This window comes from Pteropus medius, unplaced genomic scaffold (assembly GCF_902729225.1).
Source record: "Pteropus medius unplaced genomic scaffold, Ma_sr-lr_union100, whole genome shotgun sequence".
Taxonomy (NCBI): Eukaryota; Metazoa; Chordata; class Mammalia; order Chiroptera; family Pteropodidae; genus Pteropus; species Pteropus medius.
Window position 1 is genome coordinate 3,507,688 of NW_024350926.1, and position 20,527 is coordinate 3,528,214.

General features: G+C 38.2%; 1 protein-coding gene across 1 annotated transcript in view; it reads left to right on the forward strand.

The window, feature by feature from the left end:
- CUNH8orf34 (chromosome unknown C8orf34 homolog) overlaps positions 1-20,527 on the forward strand; it is a 273,416-nt gene that overhangs the window by 236,711 nt on the left and 16,178 nt on the right. Inside the window, 2 exon segments of the mRNA XM_039841814.1 lie at positions 10,778-10,825; positions 17,683-17,776. Coding sequence (XP_039697748.1) covers positions 10,778-10,825; positions 17,683-17,776 — 142 coding nt within the window.

A 20,527-nucleotide genomic window follows, 5' to 3' on the forward strand; every position in this document is an offset into this window, starting at 1 on the left:
GATCCACGTTTTCTAGGAGGAGATTTAACAGAAGAGTTTTAGTGTGGAAAAAAATACAGGGCAACTTCTTCCTCAGTGAGGAGCTCCTTCTATCGCCCCCTGCCCGCTCTCACCCCCGAGATTCAGGCACCAGTTCTTTCCTGAAACTTCCTGCCCTCACCCATCCTTTATTACAGCTCTAGAACAAGGCCTCCTCTTCTGGGGAGAACACGTATCTCCACAACACTTTCATCTCTAGGGCTTAATTTTGCTCTCTGAAACAAGAAAGAACTGTAATTTCCTCTCCATCTTTCAAATCTTCAGTTACATATCTCAATCACGCTTTCCTCTGTCCTTCTGATGAAAAGTAAACACTTCTTCAGTCACCCCTGAGGTGACCTTCTTTCTAGATCTGTCGCTGTTTTAGTAACTTCTCCTTCCAACATACCGAACCTAAGCACAATACTCTCGCCTGATGTACAATTCAACTGTGAACAACTCAAAGGGTTTATTGTGCTTTCATTAACGGTGCCTACTACTGAGACAACTTTTTCGGTAGTTTTCACTGCACTGTTGGCACATAGTAAAGTTGTAGTTACCTAAAGTTCTCTTTTTTAAAAAAAAAAATAGGAACTGCTATCTGGCTATTTAGCTTCGTTAATTCCGCATGCATGTGATTTTTTTAATAACATAGTAGAATATTTTACAGTTAATTTCATTGGGTTAATTTTAGGCTCTTGAAAAATTTGAAAATGGATTGTTGTGCCTTGTTTTTCTCTCATTTGCTATCAGTGTTCTTTCTCCTCTAAAAAAAGGATGGCCAACCTTTGCCTCCACTCATTTTCTTGGCTGGGGCCCACTCTGATTGTACGTGGTGGTCAGCCCTGAGTCTAGATGAGCAGTTACAGAGTCTCCCAGTATTTGGAGGCAAAATTCTGCGTGGCAGGTGCCTTGATTAGCTTGATTTGTGTTGTCTCTCGGCTTCAAAGGACATTCTACAAGAGTAGAGAGACCTGTTTCCCAGGCAACTTGTGGTCTTTAAAAATATTGAGGCTGGCTTTTCATGACTTGGCTTTATTAAATTGGTATGTTTAACTAACTGGCAGTGACCATAAGATGAATTACATTTAACTTCTAACCTGCAGTGTTGCTTTGGGTTTGAGACAAGGCTAAGTAATTTGGCTCTGAAGTTCATTGTCAAAAAGTATTTCAAGTGTTTATCTCAATTAACATTGAGAGTGTATAAAATTAGGCTACACATGTTATTAGAATTATTTTTTTTTCTTGACATTTTTGGCTTTTAGATTTCCAGACCTGGCAGGAACTCTTTTTGGCTCTTCCGCTTCTGATGCTAGCTGTTTTCACAAAATGCAAACACATGCAAAAACACTGTAATAAACTTCGGCGTTCGGTCATGTTCAGTAAGACTTCAAAAGATGTTTGCTTTGAACTTGGTTCTAAAGATGGGCATACCTTCATGAGAAGGGAAGATATCTTCTTACTCTCTATGATGTGGTTTGGCCCTTTTCAAGGCCCCAAAGTAAGCTTTGTTCTGTAAGGCACGTTAAATTCACTTTTTGGACTAAGAATTAACATAGAAATTTCCTCCTATAGAACATCTTGGAGCTCTTGCTCTCAAAAGGGCAAGGGTTTTAGACCACAAAGGAAAAACTGTACTGCATCAAAGAGACTTAGAGCATCACCCTGGGCGCCATGCTCTGTGCCCTGTCTTAGATTTAATGAAGCATTTGGATTGTGGTGAGGTCGTTGGGTGTTGGGTGATGTATACAAACTCTTATATCACTTCGTAGTTTACAAAAGTGTGAAGCTAGGCTGAAGGGGTGTAGTATGCCCTGTAGTTAGCAGAATATGATTGCAGAGATACCTTCTGTAAACAAGTTTCTCCACATCATTTCCTACTTTGTTTTATTTCTAAGTTTTACCCAGCTTCCCTGACAATCACATTGCAAAACACTTTGCCTTTGATCTCTCTTCAGATAGACCATTTTAGCTGGTGGGACTGAAGGTCTCTCTTTGAAAGGCAATTTCATTGGATCTCACTCCTTTATAGTTATTTTTATATTCTGTCTTCAGTTTATTTGTTCGTCTATGTTTTGGGGCCATTATCCAACTCAAAACAAACATAGTCAATTTCTTAAATGTCTTTCTCTAGTTTACATTTGGGTGAGAGTTTCTGTGGATCCTAAATGGACCTAAAATATGACCTTTCTCCCTATTTCTTAGCTACTAGAATCTTCCTGATTCTGTCATTTCTGAAATATTCTAAATTTTTACACCAAGTCTTTGTCCTTCTTTTTCTAACCACATCTCTTGATTATTCAGCACCTTACATGAGAAATGTGTGCCATTCATAAGAACCCTCATCTATTCAGTAAATATTTTGGAATGACTCTTAGTTGCCAAGCCCTGTGCTGAGTACGAGACAATGAAGAGATAGATATGTCTACCATCAGAGAGCTTCAATGGCATCCTCAAACCAGTCCAAGGCTGAGTCCCTCTGGTCAAGGGGACATATCCACCTGGAGCTGGACTATATGCTAGGTACCAGAATCCTTGAATCTCCTGCCCCGGTGGTCCCAAGCCTGCTTCCTGGACCTGCCTGGGGCATTTTCCCTAGTCCATTCTTTCTGGAAGGTCAATTCTAGGCCTGAGCAGTGGGCCAGAGGCAGCTGTTTTGGGAGGATGCAAACGAGCTTGGAGACGCAGGCAGGAATAGCCAGCCACACATGTGCGCACAAAGCCCCCCGGGCTGCAGTGTGGAGTAGGGGAGGAGAGGGGTAAAGATATGGGATTGGGGCCAGCACCGCCTTCCTGCTCTCCCCTTTCTGCCAAGTTATGGTACAGAAGAAATACAAGAACTCTGAATCAGAAGCGGGCCTGCCAAGTCGGATCGAAAGTTGGAACATATTTTATGTGATTTTATGTTGGCGATGTGGACCTCTGTTTGACTTCTTGCATTTGACTGCAAATGTAAAGGGTAGGTCTGTGGGGCTGACAATGTAGTAGGTCACTGCAGGCCTAGACCATCAGTGTGGCAGATTCTCCAATCGTTAGGTGCCATGGGAAGGCCAGGGGCGTGGGATGGGGCAATGCAAACAAGGGGTCAGGGAAGCCTTCCTGGAACAGGTGGCACTAAACTTACACTCACCAAGAGTAGACTCTTCCTTCCTAGGTGACATCAGGAAGATGGCATGGAATGCACAAAGCAGCGGATTAAGGGGTGAAGGAAGAACAGAAGGAAAAAGGGAAAGACAGAGGAAGAGAGACACCGACTGACTATTGAGGGGCCTGGAGGTTATTCGGCGTGAGTGGAGTGTTGGGGGAGGGTCTTGAGGTGAAGAGGAGAGACCATCGGGAGTAAAGTCTTGCGAAGACGCCATCTTCCTCCCTTTCCTCAGCAATTCATTTCTCTTGACTTGTGTCATTTGCTTCTTTCTAGTTCAGACGTCCCAGGCTTTTTAAAGTCCCCTTTATCTTACTATCAGTCAACCTTCCATTTACCTTGACTTTACTGCTGAAAACTCACGTGTATGTGAAGCCACTCAGAAATTACTTGTCACTGAAAGTGCAACATTGTTTTAATGAAAGTGACACAAAAATAAGAACAGATAAATTAAAAAGTGGCATCGGATTTCCCCACGTGCATGTCTCCTTCCCAGTTATATTCTTAAAGAATTAAGCATATCTTATTTTCCTCCCTTACAGAGTATAAAGTTGGTTTTCTCTCATTCCGCAGACATTATTTCAGTTAATCCTCACAGTAACCCCCGAGACACTTGGTGGTGTCACCCTTTACTGCTGAGGAAATTGAGACCTAGGGAAGTTATATAACTTGCCCAGTGCACATGAGCCTAAGTGGCAGATCTGGGATATGAACCCATATTTACTTGACTTCACATATCACCACCTTTTGCTGCCTTCTGGTGGTCCATAGTCTCAGTCCTATAACCAACTCATATTAAGCAGAAGAAATACTGTATGCATGTAAATGCAGGTGATGAGTTTGGACACACTCATGGGAATGGCCCTTCCAGATTGTCTTCGAGACTACAGATAAAAGTTCAGTGAGTAATTGTGATACTTCGAATAAGTTCAAAACCCCCGTTATCTTTCCCTCCAAGTCACTTCACTTATTTATTTGGAGGTCAGCCCTTTTTCTTGGGAAATTGCTTATACCTCTACACGTTCCCCCGAGCAGGTTATAGCTCTCCTAGTTACTATACTGTTTATGCATCAGCTGCCGAGTTTGTGACAGGCTAGATTATTTTAATTTATGCATTTTTTAAAAATTTGGTTTGAATTAAAATCTCAGAGACATATGTTCAAAGAAACAAAACTATTCGTGTCTGTGCATCTCCTAGCAAATTATGTTTCCCTCAATGTAGAGAAATGCCTAACATTGTTACTTATCTCAAAAATCAATCGTTTTCTTTGTAATCGAGAAAATATGGGCTGCGAGCAGGAGAGGCATACAGGCCTTGGTATTTCATGAGCATTGGGCGTATCAGTTTCCTTGCCTACTCCCCTCTGAGTCACAGTTCAGGAAGTTGGTCACCTTAGCCATTTAGCCATTTTGCAAAGAGAGAGGTTAATTTAATTTTAAAAGAATACATTGTATGTTTGGTTTTAGTTATGAGGCCACATTCATATTTCACTGACCTTGGAGAATTTATCCAGCTACTTTACAGATGCCAAAGTGACATCTATTGATTTTTTAAAAAGCTTAATGGAAGAGAATTTAAAGGCTTAATTATTGCAAATGGTAAAAATCAAGATTGCCAACCGATTTTTATGAGGTCAGTGTTATAATTAGATTAGCTTAATATTAAATCGGAACGATGAGAGTGTCCTTTAACTACTTTTCTAGATATATAACTAGTAATTGCCTCTTTACATAGACCAAAAGATTTGGATCAATGAGGGATTAAATATGTGACCACAGAGATGCAGCCAACAATAGATAGAGCATTATAAAATTTCACTCTAATTTTCTGAGTTTCTTTAGGACCTTACAAGTATGCCTGTAACAATATAGTTTAAAGTTAGAAGTGCTTATCAGTTTACTTTTAAATACCTTTTTTATTATAAAATAAAACACAAATATAGAAATAATCAAATGTATGGTTTAATTACGTATTATAATGAGAACACTACCCCGGTCAACAGATAGAACTTTGCCAGATAACTGAGAAATCCCTTCGTTAAGCTCTGTCCCAGTCACAATCTCTGTCTCTCCCCACGAATAAAAACTATTCTAACGTCTATCATAATCAACTCCTTGCATTTTAAAAGTAGCTTTATCATCCAAATATGCATCCTTTGACACTCCCGTTAACCTTGGCAACTTTTTAAAATCAGATATCTCCCTAACTCTCTTTTAATCTATAGCTTCCGCCTCCATTTCTTGCATTTTCTTTCAATTTATCCGTCAAAGAAACCTGGCCTTTTCACCTGTAGAGTTTCAAACATGAATAAAAACAATTTTTGCCCTCCGACAACTTAGAGTTAAGTGAGAAAGAGAGCAAGTGATTATAAAAGAACGTGATATGCGTTTTGATGAAAATGTGCACACAGTGTCAGAGGAGCATGTAAAGACTTGAGTGACAGGGTCAGGACAGGTGGCAAGGAAACCAGTAGGCGGGTGGATCACTGGAGATACACACCTTTACAAAATAATAATACTGTGCTTTCATGATACATAACTCTTTGAAGATTTTAGTACTTTTACATTCATAGTCACATATAAAACACGACCGTGTAGTTCTGTTCTGGAAACTCAGCTTCAGAAAAAAGCTGTGACTCTTCAAGACCTGGTAATTCGCTGTGTTGGCCTAATAAACCTTTTTAGAAAGAAGTAACAAATACTGCTTTTCGTACACGATAATAGTGAAACAATATTAATCATCGATAAGATAAACATATCAGCTAAGACACACGTGACTCGTACAATGAATAGTTCAAGGTCAAATGGATTTTTCTAAAGTCAGTCGACCAATGATATATATCTCAGTCTGTTTTTTAGGTTACCTCAATTACATATCATTAACACTAGCCATCCATTCCTACGGCCCCACCCTCTCATCCCGTCCCTTCTCTTAGCTAATATCCACTGATGGAAGGTACCACTCAGCAAACACAGAGCTTCTCATTACTGGCTTCACACTCCCTTTTTTTTTTTTTTTTTGGGATTGAAGGAGAGGATAGAATTAAGTGGCTTTTGTTTTTTTGCAACTGAATGACCAGAATTCAAAAAATAAAAAAACACTAAAAGGTCTTAAATTGCTAAAAACTTAACATTTAGCAATAGTCATTAATCCCATAATTGCTCCTGTCCTTTTGCATTCTTTAAGGTAAATCTTTAAGGCAAATAGTTCCACTAAAGGAACTATTTAGCTTAACATGAAAAAATTTGGAAGAAAAATGTAAATTGCTTTCATTTTAATTTAAAAGTTGATTATGTGCTTAGGGAATGAGTATTGTTTTTCCCTTCTGAGGGACAGAATTTGGCTTCTGATCATGCCTTATGTTGCTAATTCCTGGTACAGATGTAACTTGCAGCATTAATAACTTAAAGGCAGAGTGAATCTTAACGTCTTATCTTAAAATGCTACTGTCTGTTAGCCCTTAGCAGTACTAACACAGTCAAGTATCTTCTCAGCTAGATAAAGGTGTCATTTTCAGAGAAATATGGTCTGCACTGGTGCTATATTTGTTCATAAGATTGTGTGCAAATTTTCAGAAAGAAATTTTAACTTAATGTGAAAAGTCATTGGGGCCTATGAGAAACAGCATCTGTTCATATATGTAAGCCTGAAAACAGGCATAGCTAGTTATTTCTTGACTACATCAATGATTTGAAAGGCTTCTGAGCTTTCTAAAAATTTCTGAGTTTCTAAACTATTACACTCGGGTTTTTACTGATGGGAAGTAGATCACTGCCGATTCCCTTGGACATCAGTACAGTGCTAACTGCTGGGTTTGCCAGAGTTTGGAAAGCTGAGTTTAATTTCTCTATCATCTGTCACAAATTCATTAATGCTGTGTAATAATGCAATTAGAAAACAACATATAACCATCATATTAGCAGCTGTATTATGGGAAATAATAGTATAAAGAAATGAGACATGATGTTAATATCTCTCTATATAAAAACAGCACTCATTCCAGTGCATAGGGTAATCGGTGTTCTTCGTTCGATAGTTGTGGTTTCATCTATTTGTTCTGTTCTGTCTGGGCCCTTGCACAAAATTTTCCTTTTGCCTGGTATGAGTCCTCCTCCTGTTCAGCTACTTATTCTGGCTACTTGGCTAAGTCTTGAGGACTAAACATGAAGATAATGTGTTCAACATTTAATCTCTTCACTTTGACGTCTTCGTCACATGTATCCAGTATCTCCAACAGTTCCTAGCACCTGCAAGCTCTCAGTGCATGCTTGTTAAGTAAATGAAAGGCTAGGTGCCTTTTCCTCCTATTTTTTTCCCCATAGCATTTTGGGCTTACCTGTGCTTTGTAGTCTAATAACTTGTATATTTGTTTTCTCAAGATGAGCTTTTTACGGTAGGAATCAGTTCTTGTTCACCATTTTGTCCCCACACCGAGCACAGTATGCGGCACAGAGTAAATGCTTAATAAAAACTGGTGAGGTAAATACTGGGTGAAGTTTTATGGGTCCCTTGGGTTCAGAAATGTCCTGGTCATTCATTCATATTAGGCTCCCATTCTTCTATGGGTTCCGCGTACCTCGGCCGCTTCTTAAGAAGGTGTTCTGTGTATTAAGGTAATTGTTTCGTTTCGTTTGAGGAGAGGCAGAAGTATCATTCTGATGGAAGTAGCGATCTCGTGCAAATTTCTTTGAAGGAAATTAATCCAGAGGTCTTGGACGTAAAGTATTGGTGAATAAATGTACTCTACATGCAAATGCAGGTCTTTATGCATTTTGTCTAAGGATTAGTAAGAGATGAATAAAAAGTATTTACTGATTGAAACAAGAGACGCATGATATAGTGAAAAAAGACAATAGATTCAGGAGTCCTAGTGCTGTCTCTAGGGTATTCCGTCTCATTGAGAGCGTTCCCTTAACTGGAACGACTAGGGAGCGACAAGAGCCTTTGTCTCTGACAGCCATGATCCCATGTCATGTTAAGTGGTAATCCTATCGGCCTCTTTTTTTTTTCTTTTTCTGAGAAAAAAATTCTATTTTGTAATTCACATTGAAAACATTTTTATCTCAACTGCGGTTATATTTAGATTCATGATAAGTGAAACCACATTTCAGGAAATACCTTTTCTTCCTTTTTATTTTTAAGGCATAGTTTCATGGATTCTGCCGCTTTCCCTCCTTCGCAAGTCCCCATCCACCTCCCTTGTATCCCCTTTCTTCTCTTTGTTTTTCAAGGGAAATTGCACTTGGGTATTTTTTATTCATTTCCAGGTGATTACGAAAATATTGTTGTTATAATGACCTATTTAAAAATGCCAGTTCTTTAAAGCTTAAGAACAGGATGGCCAAAGCTGGCAGCTTTGGGCTTTGGAAAGGATTTTATTTCATTAGCGCCCCCAGCGGGGGCCAGGAGGAAGGGCAGCGTTTCGGCTATCCCGTGCTGGCCCCACAGGACCCGAGGCAGACATATTCAATCGCCTCTTGATTGGGGCCATCTCTTCTGACCCTGACACTCAGAGATCCTGACATCTTGTTCTTGGCTTCGTCCCCTTGGCCCTGTGCCACATTTGTAATCCTCTCAGCAAAGTGTTTGTTTCCTCTGTATTTTCTTCCGTCTTTTACTCCACGCTCCTCATTCATCAGTGCCACCCATGGCAGTGATTTATGAATGGCCGTCACAGCCAAACTGCAGTCTGTGTGGCCTTTGAAACAAATGGTGTTGTGTGAGTCGCTCCTTTTCTATGGTCTAGATGTGAAAAAAGACCTGCCCGGTACTGTGGGAAGGAGCAGGCCTGAGAAACAGCCTTCTAGGACACAAAGCACATTAGTTATATTTGACCATCAAGAAAATCCTCAGTCATCATCAGGTCTTAGCATAAGATTGCAAGCGTCCGGATGGATGAGGAGACCATCACACTCCTCTCCAAGGAAACAAATCACTGTCTTCAGTGAGCACCCAGGGACTGCTCTGTGTCCTCTCAGATGTTCAGAGGCCAGCCATGCCACAGATGTTGGCCCTGCAGAAAACGATTCTGTCACAACAAGCCGTTTACCAGCAAATCCTCTTACCCTTAGCAACCCAGGCAAAGGGGAAGGGATTATCAGGGCACAAAGGACTAGCTCTGGCACCTGGAAGAGCTGCATCAGAAGGACCCGCAGCATTCCTTCTGGACTAGTGGTCCAGATGAGGAGAGGTAGCGTAGCAAGTTCAACCATAAAAAGCAGTTTGTCTGAAGTAAGTGTCCAGCCCTCTCTATGTGCTCTGAGTTAAATTCCTCACAGTATGGGGGATTTATGTGGATTTGATTTTTTCTTAATAGTTTACCTTTTAGTTTAAGTAAATTCTATCTCTTTCAGTGTCGTATCCATTGAAAATCCTACAAGTTCGCAGCATTTGGAAACATTTAAAGTAGGGCATATTCATTTTTTGCTAGTGGAAGCTATGATTTGGGAAAAAAAATATTACCACACCTAAGTTTTTAAGAATATGTGTACTTTATTCCTAGCTCAAGTTTTGTTTTGAAATGAGCATGCTTGTTTTTAAACTTTCTTAAAGAGCTTTATAGTGTAGATCACCTTTTTTAAAACTAAAATAAATTTAATTTGTTTTTATGTTAAAATTTGTATTCCAGCAAGGTAAAAGAGTGTTAGAGTTGGATCCAGTCCCAGCAATACCTTGCTTAGCTCCTTGATTTGAAGTGTACCCAGCATCCTTCAATTTCTTTATGTATTAAATTGAACCGAGGATGTCTTACCTCAAGTTGTAGTAAAAACCAATCAAATGAGATAATATATGTGAAAGTCCTTGAAAAGTTAAAGAGGAGGGTCCTTAAAGAATTAGAAACAAATATAAGCTTTATTCATGCTTATTTAGTTATCTTTCAAACACATCTGGTGTCTTAGAATTTGTCATTTCATGATATCTCAGAATTTATTTCCAAATATCTCTGGCATGTAGTGTAAAAAAGATAATTTACCCAAACTAACAAATTGTTTGACAGTTTTGATCACCTATGTTTAGATGAGTTTGCGATATATCTTTAATTTGTTTTAAATTCCAATGATTTAAACTTCAGTGATTACTAACACACAGGGAAGTGCTAGTAAAAGGCACAAATAATAGAGAATTTACTGATAACATGCAAGTAAGGTGAGAAAGAGTAAACAGATATAAACCTTTGGGCAATGTCAGGTTAATGACCTGAACCCTCTCCATAAAATATTCTTAAGTCCGTGTGTTATCTTCACACAGATTTATAGAATACAGGATTAGTGCCTTTTTTCTAAATCTGATTTTAAGAACACACTTATAAAATTAATTACAAAATTTTATACTACTTGTTCAGCATTCTTTCCAAAGATTTAGTTAGTAACTCCAGGTGGTTATTTGTTTATGTGACCTCACATCCCCTTGAAAGATATATTGTTGCCTTGCAAAAAAGCTCTCTCCTTCAGAGTAAGAAGTTGCCAAACTGATAATCCCACAAATACCAGCTGAGATGGTGGGGGATGCTAGTGACTGGGCGCTGCCCCTGGGGTTCACTGCCGACTCTGTTCTTTTTTTCTTCCTTTCTCCTTCTCCTGACTTTGTCAACCTCTCTTCCTCTCTGCCTCTAGGGAGAAGCCCCCAGTGGAGGACAGTCATTGAAAAACTACATGGAAGAAGTGAGTTTTCGGGTGGCCTTATAACATAGACTGAAAACAGTATTTATCACAGAGAAGGAAACACTCACGTGGGCTTTCCCCATCTGCCTGTAGACTTTCCGTTCTGTGCCCATTCACGAGTCATGCCCACAAAAACAAGTAATAGTATGTTGTCAAAACGACATTCGTTCCTCATTGCTGGGGAGGTGCTGCGTATCAGTTCATCCTGAAAATGAAAGTAAAACTGCATAAACCTAGTGCTATTATATATTTCCACTCACTAGCTCTTGTTGATATCCTAGTAAATGAGGAACACATGTTTTATATTGGCCATGCACAACAGAAATAAGACATGAGAAGAACAACCTGTACCAAATTGGTGTTCATTCATGGGACAAAATGCTTGTCAAAGACATTGTGGAAGCATTAGGCAAAATGCTGTTTTAACCATTAAACTGTATGGTAGATTTCTGTTAAAAGACCGTTGAGACGTCTCGATTTATTTTGGAGCTGTCCAAGGGCGCTCTGTGCCATAGGCTTTGAACTGTCTGTAAATGATATTTGAGAACTTTCAGATAAACCAGTGGCTGCAGTCAGTAAAACCTGATCTGAAACCAGTCCACAGTGGTCACTAAATTAGCCATCTGAATCTGTTGTAAGCAAAGGGAGCTGAGAAACTGGCGGTGATGTCATGAAAGTACCAGATATTTGGTTTGAATATGTTACTGGTCCAGAGTTTATGGGCCCAACATTTAAAAAGGCCAAAACTCAAAAGAAAAAGTTTATTGATCAAGACTGTGCCAACCAAGAAGATGGAAGCCCTAGTGATCCCTCCAATCCATCTTAAGAAAGTACAGAGTTTAGGCTTCTTTCATGTCCAAGGAAGGGGAAATGGGCAGGGCTGTTTCTGTAAACCTCCAGCGCAGGCAGAATTCCTCTGCTGATCAGCATTCCCATATGCAAGACTAAGCGGGAGCTATTAGCCCGAAGAAGGCCATGGGAACAACTCAGGCTCAAACGAGATGGAGTCAGAGAGGCCGAGCGTTTCCCTCTATCACAAATATTGCTTCTGAGCTAGACAGAATCCGTTTCTCTAAATATTTTATTCTTGCGTGCATACATCCACTCAGAAATGTTGAGTGCCCACTAAGTGCTTTGCATAGTCCGTGCATTTATTCAGAACACTGCACCCATAGTTCAACTCACTCTCGCTTCCAGATTTCACCTGCAGAGGAAAATCAGAGTGCACGGCACCTTTATAAGTCTCTGCATCTCTGGTCTTCATGCTTGTTTGGAGGAGGTTGAACTTTTACAAAAGGCAGACGGGGAAGGGGTAACAAAAGGAAGGAAAGGAAATATTGTATATTTCCTTAGTGGAAATACTGTAAAGAAAGGTAGGTGTTCTGAGTTCAGGTTAGAAGATAGATAGGGCGAAAAATTGTTCTTAACGCATTTGGTACAGAAAGCGAGTAGAATACATTAAGCAGTCAGTGTCTCCGAGGAGAGCCAGGCACCTTCTGCAGTGTGTGCACCCATAGAATCGCCCGACAGGATTCCGTGCTCGCGCTAACCCTTGGCTCAGCATCCCCCATGCGCTGATAGGGACTCTGGTGGCGGGTCACCCCCACTCAAATTCAAGGGTGCCTGAGGCTCCTTGTAATGTGTCCCGTGGAGGTCTAGCACCGGGAGGGAGGTTAGCACTGAGGTGCTGGGACAGAAAGCAGGCTGCATACAGATCAGAAAACTTCTAAAATGTCTTCTTCTAAGTTTATAGTTCTTAGCCAAGAAAAAGATCCTTATTTTCTCCATCATTACGAATGCGCAATCTAAATGTGCGTGTTGTACGCAGTCGTAAACACGTCATGTGACAAGAAGGTCGAGAATGTGTACCTTTTCACTGAGGTGCTGGCAAGGCATTGCTCCCCAGTGTGGTCTTTTGATCAGCAACGCTGTCGTCGCCTGGGGGTTTCTAAGAAATGCAGACTCTCGGGACCCTCACCAGATCCCGAGGATCAAAATACGGATTCGAACAAGATCCCCACGCGATTCATAAACTCTCTAACGTCTGCGAAGCACTGCCTTAAAGTGTCCTGCCAGTGTTATTTCTGAAGGGTAACTGCTTACATCATGGAAAATCACCAATTTTATGTAATATAGGTAGAGGAAAACTTTATTAATAAATTTATGAGTTTTGTTTATGCATCTACTCTGAGGAATAACAGTATTGGTTGATGGGAGGTATGAAATCTCTGTAGCTTACGTGATTCGTTACTGACCTACAATTTGAGTTTACAAATGTGTGTGAACTGGCCAAGGTACGCCTCGCCTTTCATAGGGGTTCATTGTCGCTCGGTATTTTGAGCTACTATTGGTTGATATTGAGCTTTTAGCTCTTTTTTTTAAAAAACAGTAAGTGATCATCCTTTAAAGTAAAACTGTAAGTACAATTTTAATTAATGAACTATTAACATAAGTAGTTCTCTTTGCAGATATTAATTCATTTGGTCTTTAGGAAATATGTATTCAAACTCTTCTCCATTGCAAGCATGTTAAAAATGTAAGCTAAAACCTGATAATTTTTGTTTTTTCTCACTTATGCTCTTATTTAACTTTTGCCCTCTTTCCTCATATTACTGGAATCAGCAAACAAAAAGGAACAGTATTTATAAATGTTAGAAGCATTGAAGTTAAAACGGAGCTAGCAAACATTTGCTTGTATTTAGTACAGACTAAAATTCAAATAAACCATCGTGTTTACATTTTTAATATATTTTAACATTTCTTGCTAAAGTTTGAACAATTCTTTGCAGATCAAAGTCTCTCTTTTCTAGTCTTATAATTAGACAGAATCATAACCATATGAAGTTAGACAATTCTGTTTAGACCCAAATCAAAACTAAGAGACAATATGGTCTTCTCTAAAAGTACAGCTAAAATGGAATTTCTAGTCCATTTTTTCTATCATTTAATGTATTATTGTTCCAGAATAGAGCTTGCATTTTTGACCAAATAAAAAACTAGGCATTTTATAATAGTCTACTTTTCTTAATCCTCAAAATAGTTCTGACAGTTAAAAAAAAACACACATTTTTTACATGTAAGGCACTTGATAACTCAAGGGAGAAAGAGAATTTCACAATGTAAAAATTTTATTTTTTGGAGTCATTAGTATTTATTCAAAATTATGTAATTTAAAAGAACTTATCAAAATAAAGTACTTTCAGAGTTTGATATGCCTTTTGCAGAGAACCTAAAATATTATATTTCTTAGAGGAATAACTGAGAAGCAGCATAGTATACCAGTTAAAAATCCCCTAATTATTAGAGAACTATATTAATTTAAATATATATACATCAGATACGTATTGTCAACTTAAATGGTTGAGAAGCTATGAAGAACTAAAGACTAAAATTAATGCTTTTTGAAACTTTTTAAAGAGCAATTTGGAGCAGTTTCTCAACTTCAGGAAGTTATCTGGTGAAGGCCGGAGGCAACACACAGAGGAGTGTGAACTAGCTCAAGGTGTCATGTGGCAGCTTCACAATCTCGGAGTGCGTCAGACAGGAAAAGAAGCATGTTAAGCAAGCAGACCTTTTTCAAATCTGTCGAGGCTGGTTTTGCCAGCTGTACCATCTGAACTGAAAAGGGGATCGGTTCCATGCGACATAATATCTCAGAGTCACTTCTGCCAGTTTTGTCTTTTTCCCTTGTGCTGTCTTCTGTGATTGTTAATGCAGTGAAGTTCCCACTGTACTTCTGAAGGAGAGTGTGTGACCTTATTCTCCTATAATGAGAGATAATTCACTTTTTATCATGCACAGGGATTTACTTTTTAAAAATCGAAATAGCCGTTATTCAGTACCATAGTTTTAGTCCATTTAGCTAACTACAAAACAGGATTTTTTCAAGGAAGCCTTTATTTGTCATTGATATTCACTAGGAATTGATGTATGTTGTTAAAGGATAACAATTTTTTTTTAAGTATAATCATGGCTCTCATACCAATATAAAATGAACACACGTTAAAGATTTTTTTAACTCATTAATTAAGGAGGATACCAGTAAGATGTTGCAACCAATTAAAAGAGCAATTCAAACCTTCACATATGTAGTCAAATAAGGAATGCTAAGATGAAGATATAAATAGATGCAAAAACTGGCAAAACTGTCAATATCCATGGGGTAATTATCAGTATATTCAAATGAACACAGTTTGTATTTACGTGGACAAGAATTATTTGTACTACTATAAATTTCTATAAATTACATAGTTTTAAAATAGCTCAAAGTCAATGAAAAACTCAGAGCCTCCATCGAATCAGATAAATGGAATGGTAAAGTAGCAAAATGACTTAATTTTCATTGACTGCAACCACTAGTCTTTCATTCATTTCAAAGCATTTTACAACTTTATCTTACACTTTCCTTGGGGAGTAAAATCCACCAAATGGAATGAGTTAGGAAATTAGGTGGAATGCAATCCCAGTACATAGTGTACTGTAGCAAATTTGTCAGATAAATTTATTTTAGCAGCTTATATTTATTTCATAATATTTTTCACAATCGACCATATTTTTTCTATATTCATTATTGTTCCTTCTCTTTTCTTTTCCCAGATCCTATTAGTTCAAACTTACAGGTTCCCAAACTTACTACCGTCCTTCTTATGTTTTAATCCCTTTTTTACAATTTTTCTGTCATAGAAGCAGTCTGTTCAATGTGCCTGGAGTGAAGTGGAATTTTGTTTTGTATGCAGCATGCTTCAAGGATCCTTGTTTTAAGGGATCCGATGATGATAGAAGTAAAATGAAAGTGATTAATCCTATTTGAAAGATGGAAACCGATGGTTTGTGCATTATTTTTATTCTTAACCAAAGGGAAAGAAATATTTAGTTGCCTCAAAATTAAAGCATCCATGGGTGAAAATTTGAGCAAAGGAGCATTTTTTTCCCTCTAAATATACTGCAGTTTCACAGCCACACATGACATAAATTACTGATTGATTGCATTTCGAGAATCCAAAAATAAGCTATCCATGTGGAATAACAGAACTGCTGAAGTTTAGAAAGCACTTATTCTGTTAGCAAATAAAACGATATGTTGATGCAAGGCTAGCACCTGTTTCCCATATGACACATGTCACTGTTCTGCACCACTCCTAGTCCCTGGACATTTGCATACTTGTGGTGAAAGTGTTTTGGAAAAAGGATGAATGGCACTTCCTCTAAAAGCAATCCGAAGAACTTGCCCTTGGGAAGATGAAAGAGTTTGTACCATGCTCAGACCCAGTTTAATAGTCCCGTAGAAAAATTCTAAAATACGTTGGCAAAGAGGGACATGTCAGCTCTTGTTTTTAAAAATGTTCGAGATTTTAGCTTCTTGACCCCGTCAGAAAGAATGATAAGTAGTCTGATGGGCTGGACCTCGGACACCCTAGTCCTGTCAGCGATAAAGCAAACAGGTGTATTATGTTACCAGCTGTACTCGAGAGGAAACCGAAGCAAAACTTTTAAACAATCTATTAATAGTAATATTTGTACTATCTCCGTGATTACAACAACTCAACATTTTAATGCTCTTTCTAAACTACATGTTTTACTGAGTTAATGTTCCATTCGTACTTTTTCATTTGCATGCATTAAAGTTTACTCTGTGGTGTGAAGTGCTATGGCTTTCGACCAATGCCTAATGTATTTATCGTCGTAATGCCATACAGAATAGTTTTGCCTCCCTAAAATATCCCTTGTGCTTCTCCTATTCAACCTCCTAAGCCCTTCCCAAACTCCTGGAAAACTGTGCCTTTTTGAAACTCTAAATCGTGGCTAAACGTCTCCAGAGGTAACCATCACAACTGAGGGGTGGTAGAGAGGATATTTCTCTGATACAGGAGTTGTTTTAAACAAAGCAAACACTTGATGTTTGGTTATGTCATGTTTCTTAGAGATCAGGGGTTGTGAGCCTTTATTTTTTAAATTTATTTTTCAATTACAGTTGACATTCAATATTATGTTAGTTTCGGGTATACAACATAATTATTAGATGTATTTTTAACTTATGAAGTGATCATCCCGATGAGTCTAGTACCCATCTTACTGTGAGTCTTTATTTTTAATTTGTTAGTATTTGTCTAAAAAAAAAAGGAAAGTATCTCTAATTGGAGGGAAAGATTATTAAAAGAAGTTTAGATTGTATCTTGGGAATCATGAGGAGGGCACTAACAGGTGATGAATAAGGTTACAACATTTTAGAGGTGTACCTTGGCAGGGAACTGGTGGAGAGAAACAGGGAGCATATGAAATTTGATCCTAGAAAACTTCGTAGGTGGCTGTCACTACAGTCAGGATGGGAGGTGATGAGTGACAGAAGGCACAGAGCAGCAAGGAAATATGTGAGAAATGTATTAATGAAAATAAGGAGGTCAGAGAGTAAGGAGGTAGTGAAGTAGTTCTGGAGGGTGAAGTTGAGAACATTCTCTAAATCCTATTCATCTTTATTCTCATTAAAGGGATTTTGAAACCTTGATGGCAAAGAGGTGCTATTTGTGCAATTTTATATTGAATATTTCATTATTATATTTCTAAGAACAAGTGCCGAGATTCCTATAAAAATGTTAATTCAGAAAGGAACATGGTCTAGATGTTTCTTCTTATGAGGACATTAAATTTTATTAAAAAGAGAATGCAAAAATAAATGAGTTCAGAGTTTGAGGCATGTCTATGACATGAAAATGAATTTAAACCCAGAACTATTTGTTGTAAAGAAATTTTTGTTGTGGTTTGTTGGACATGTAATTCATGGAGCCTAAAGTGTTTACCCACATCGGTATTCATGAGTTTATTCTAGAGTTTAATAGAAGATGAATTTTTTTCTTTGGCAGGATGAATCTTTAAAGCAACTGCAGGTGGTTCACCAACCGTGGATCTTGCCAAGTGACACAGAAAGCGAAGGAGTGGAAACAGAACAAGAGAAACGTGAGTAGACACGGCTGTTGATCGACAAATTGCTGTTGATCGACAAATTGCTTTTAGCCAGAGGAAATTGATAGTGAGGGTATATCCTTCTCCTCATGTTCAATAGTGTCTGCAAAAAACTCAGATTGAGTAGGGAGAACATATAAAGATAAGCTATGCTTGTAGTACATAATTCTCGATTCAGTGATGTCTTAATTGTGGTGCAGAGGCCCATAAACCAACTTTCTGAAGAAAAGTGTAATACCTTAAAAGAAGGAATTATTCTTCCTGAAGAACAAAATAAAACGTCCATGTAGAATGGGAATCTTTTATAAATACTGTAGAGTTAGATCAGCAATAACTTGTGATTATTAAAAAAATTCAAAGTGTGTTAGGATCAGCTCATTATTATATATGAAATTATCAGTAGCAGTTAAATGAATTAATTTATATACAGCTGACCCTTCAACAGGGTAGGGGTTGGGGCACTGAACTTCATGCAGTTGAAATTTTGCATCTAATGTTTGATCCCCAAAAAACATAACTAAGAGCCAACTGTTGCCTGGAAGCCTTACTGAATGCATAAATAGTCAATTAACTCATATATTGTATGTTATATGTATTACCTATTATATTCTCCCAATAGAGAAAGCTAGAGAAAAGAAAGTGTTATTAAGAAAATCATAAGGAAGATAAAATACATTTACAATATTTATTGAAAAACCCATATGTAAGTGCACCCACGCAGTTCAAGGTTGTTCACAGGTTGACTATGTATAGAAACTGTTCTAAATTCACAAAACATATTAGTATTATAATAATACTTAAGACAGAATATACAGCTCTTGATTTAAATGGCTAGATTATAATCACAGCGAAGACCGGATTACCAGAATTTGGTATGACCCAGTGCATGCTCTCCAGGGGTTCCCTGACAGTGTCAGACACCTGGGTTCAGCACTCTAGATGAGAGGTTGGTATCTGGACTGTATAGAAAAAACATCAACTTTAAAAATAATAACTATCAAAGTTTCCTTTTTTTTTTTAAACCAATGGTAGCCAGCAGAGAAAAAGTTAAATCATAAGTGATAATGTAGCCCTTGTGATAATCGGCGTGAAGTGATTAATTAATAATTCCCCTGAGCCATAGTTACTAGAGATACCCAACGTGTCACATGGGTAACTTTATGATTCTCTAACCAGAGGGATCCAGGAAATTCCTCTTCCAGGTTAAAAGGCGTTAAAAATGTTCTTATCCCACTTCTGTAGCCACAGGCTTATGTGGACAGAGGGGGCACAGCTAGGAGAGGGACCTAGGAGTCAGGGTACTTAGGTGAGATAGAGGCCACGTGTCACTCAGATGGCACATTCAGAAATACGGTGAGTAGTACGGTGACATTGTACAGATTCTATTGGAGGGAAACAATGCCTTCTATAGGAAACAGCTGAGGAAGACTCGAAGCAGATCGTGCTTCGAGCAAGTACAAAAATAGAGTATTTTGGAAGATCTTTAATGCAAGGGATCCTAAGTAAAATGGTCGAGGAGAAGAGCAGCATGGAATACAAAGAAGAGAATTTCCCAAATTTGAAAGAATAGTGGCCCAGGGTTTTTAGGAAAACAAATACAAGCAAACTTATATCCGTCGTACCCCCCCCCAACTCTCTTTACATTTTGATATACATAAATTCTCATTCCATAGCTCAGATTTAATAATTTTCACCAAATTCTTTTCAGGACTTCATAAATTTTGCATTTAAAAAAACCTTCAAGCTAATGTTTGGGTGCATGTATTGTATAAAGACAATATGTGGGTTAGTTTTACTCGGTTAGATTCAACACACAGGTGCCCAAAGTGGGCAAGACTTACAGGTAAACAGCATCCTTACAGGATGCACAGTGTGTTAATTCTACGTGTGTGCCATACTGATAATGAACTAGAACTTAAGAGCAAGAAAAGAATCAGTCAAAATTGTGTATTTAACCCAAGTCCAAATTCAGACTTATTTCCTTTCTCTCAAATCCATATGTATTCAATCAGAATTAAGTCTAGAAAGCCACTTATTAATACAAAGGAGATAAAAATCCCCAGAACTCTTCAACCCTTTTTCTTTATCCTATTGAGTTACATAATAAGACCTCAATAAATATCAGAAGAATAAATAAGCAAATGAATGAATGAATAGATTTCTTTGATACTTTCTAACTTGTTTATCAGGACAGTCGGAAATTTAACAAAGTAAATAATTATGACCAAATAATTATAAAAATTATTTATAGTTGCATTAAAATGTTAATATTGGATTTATAGTTTAGCCATGGATTTTACCATATGGTCTGTCAATCACTCAGAGAAGGCCATTCTTGAATGCTCCTAACCATAGACCTAGAACCAAAACTATTCGATTGCAGCAATATTGTACTTGAGTTGACCCTTGACTGTGGTAAATTGTTTGAAATAAAATCAGAGTTTAAACATAATTAGATAGTAATGGGAGCCATCTGGAAATGGAATGCTAGCTAGAACTGGAGCCAAGCTCGCAGCATGGGGACGCAAGTATTTTTCAAGAGAGGCATCCAACATTCAGGTGCGGGGTCAGGTGTTAGGGGGAGCCATCGAGGCAGTGGCCTCTCCACTGATGCTTGTATTCAGCAGGTGTGAAACAGCTGGCGAGATACATAAAAGTTATCTACCTCTTTATTTTCTCAGCAAAAGTAAATAAATGACATAAATCTATGTGAATCTAGCATCTCATTGTGAGTCTAGAGGCTCA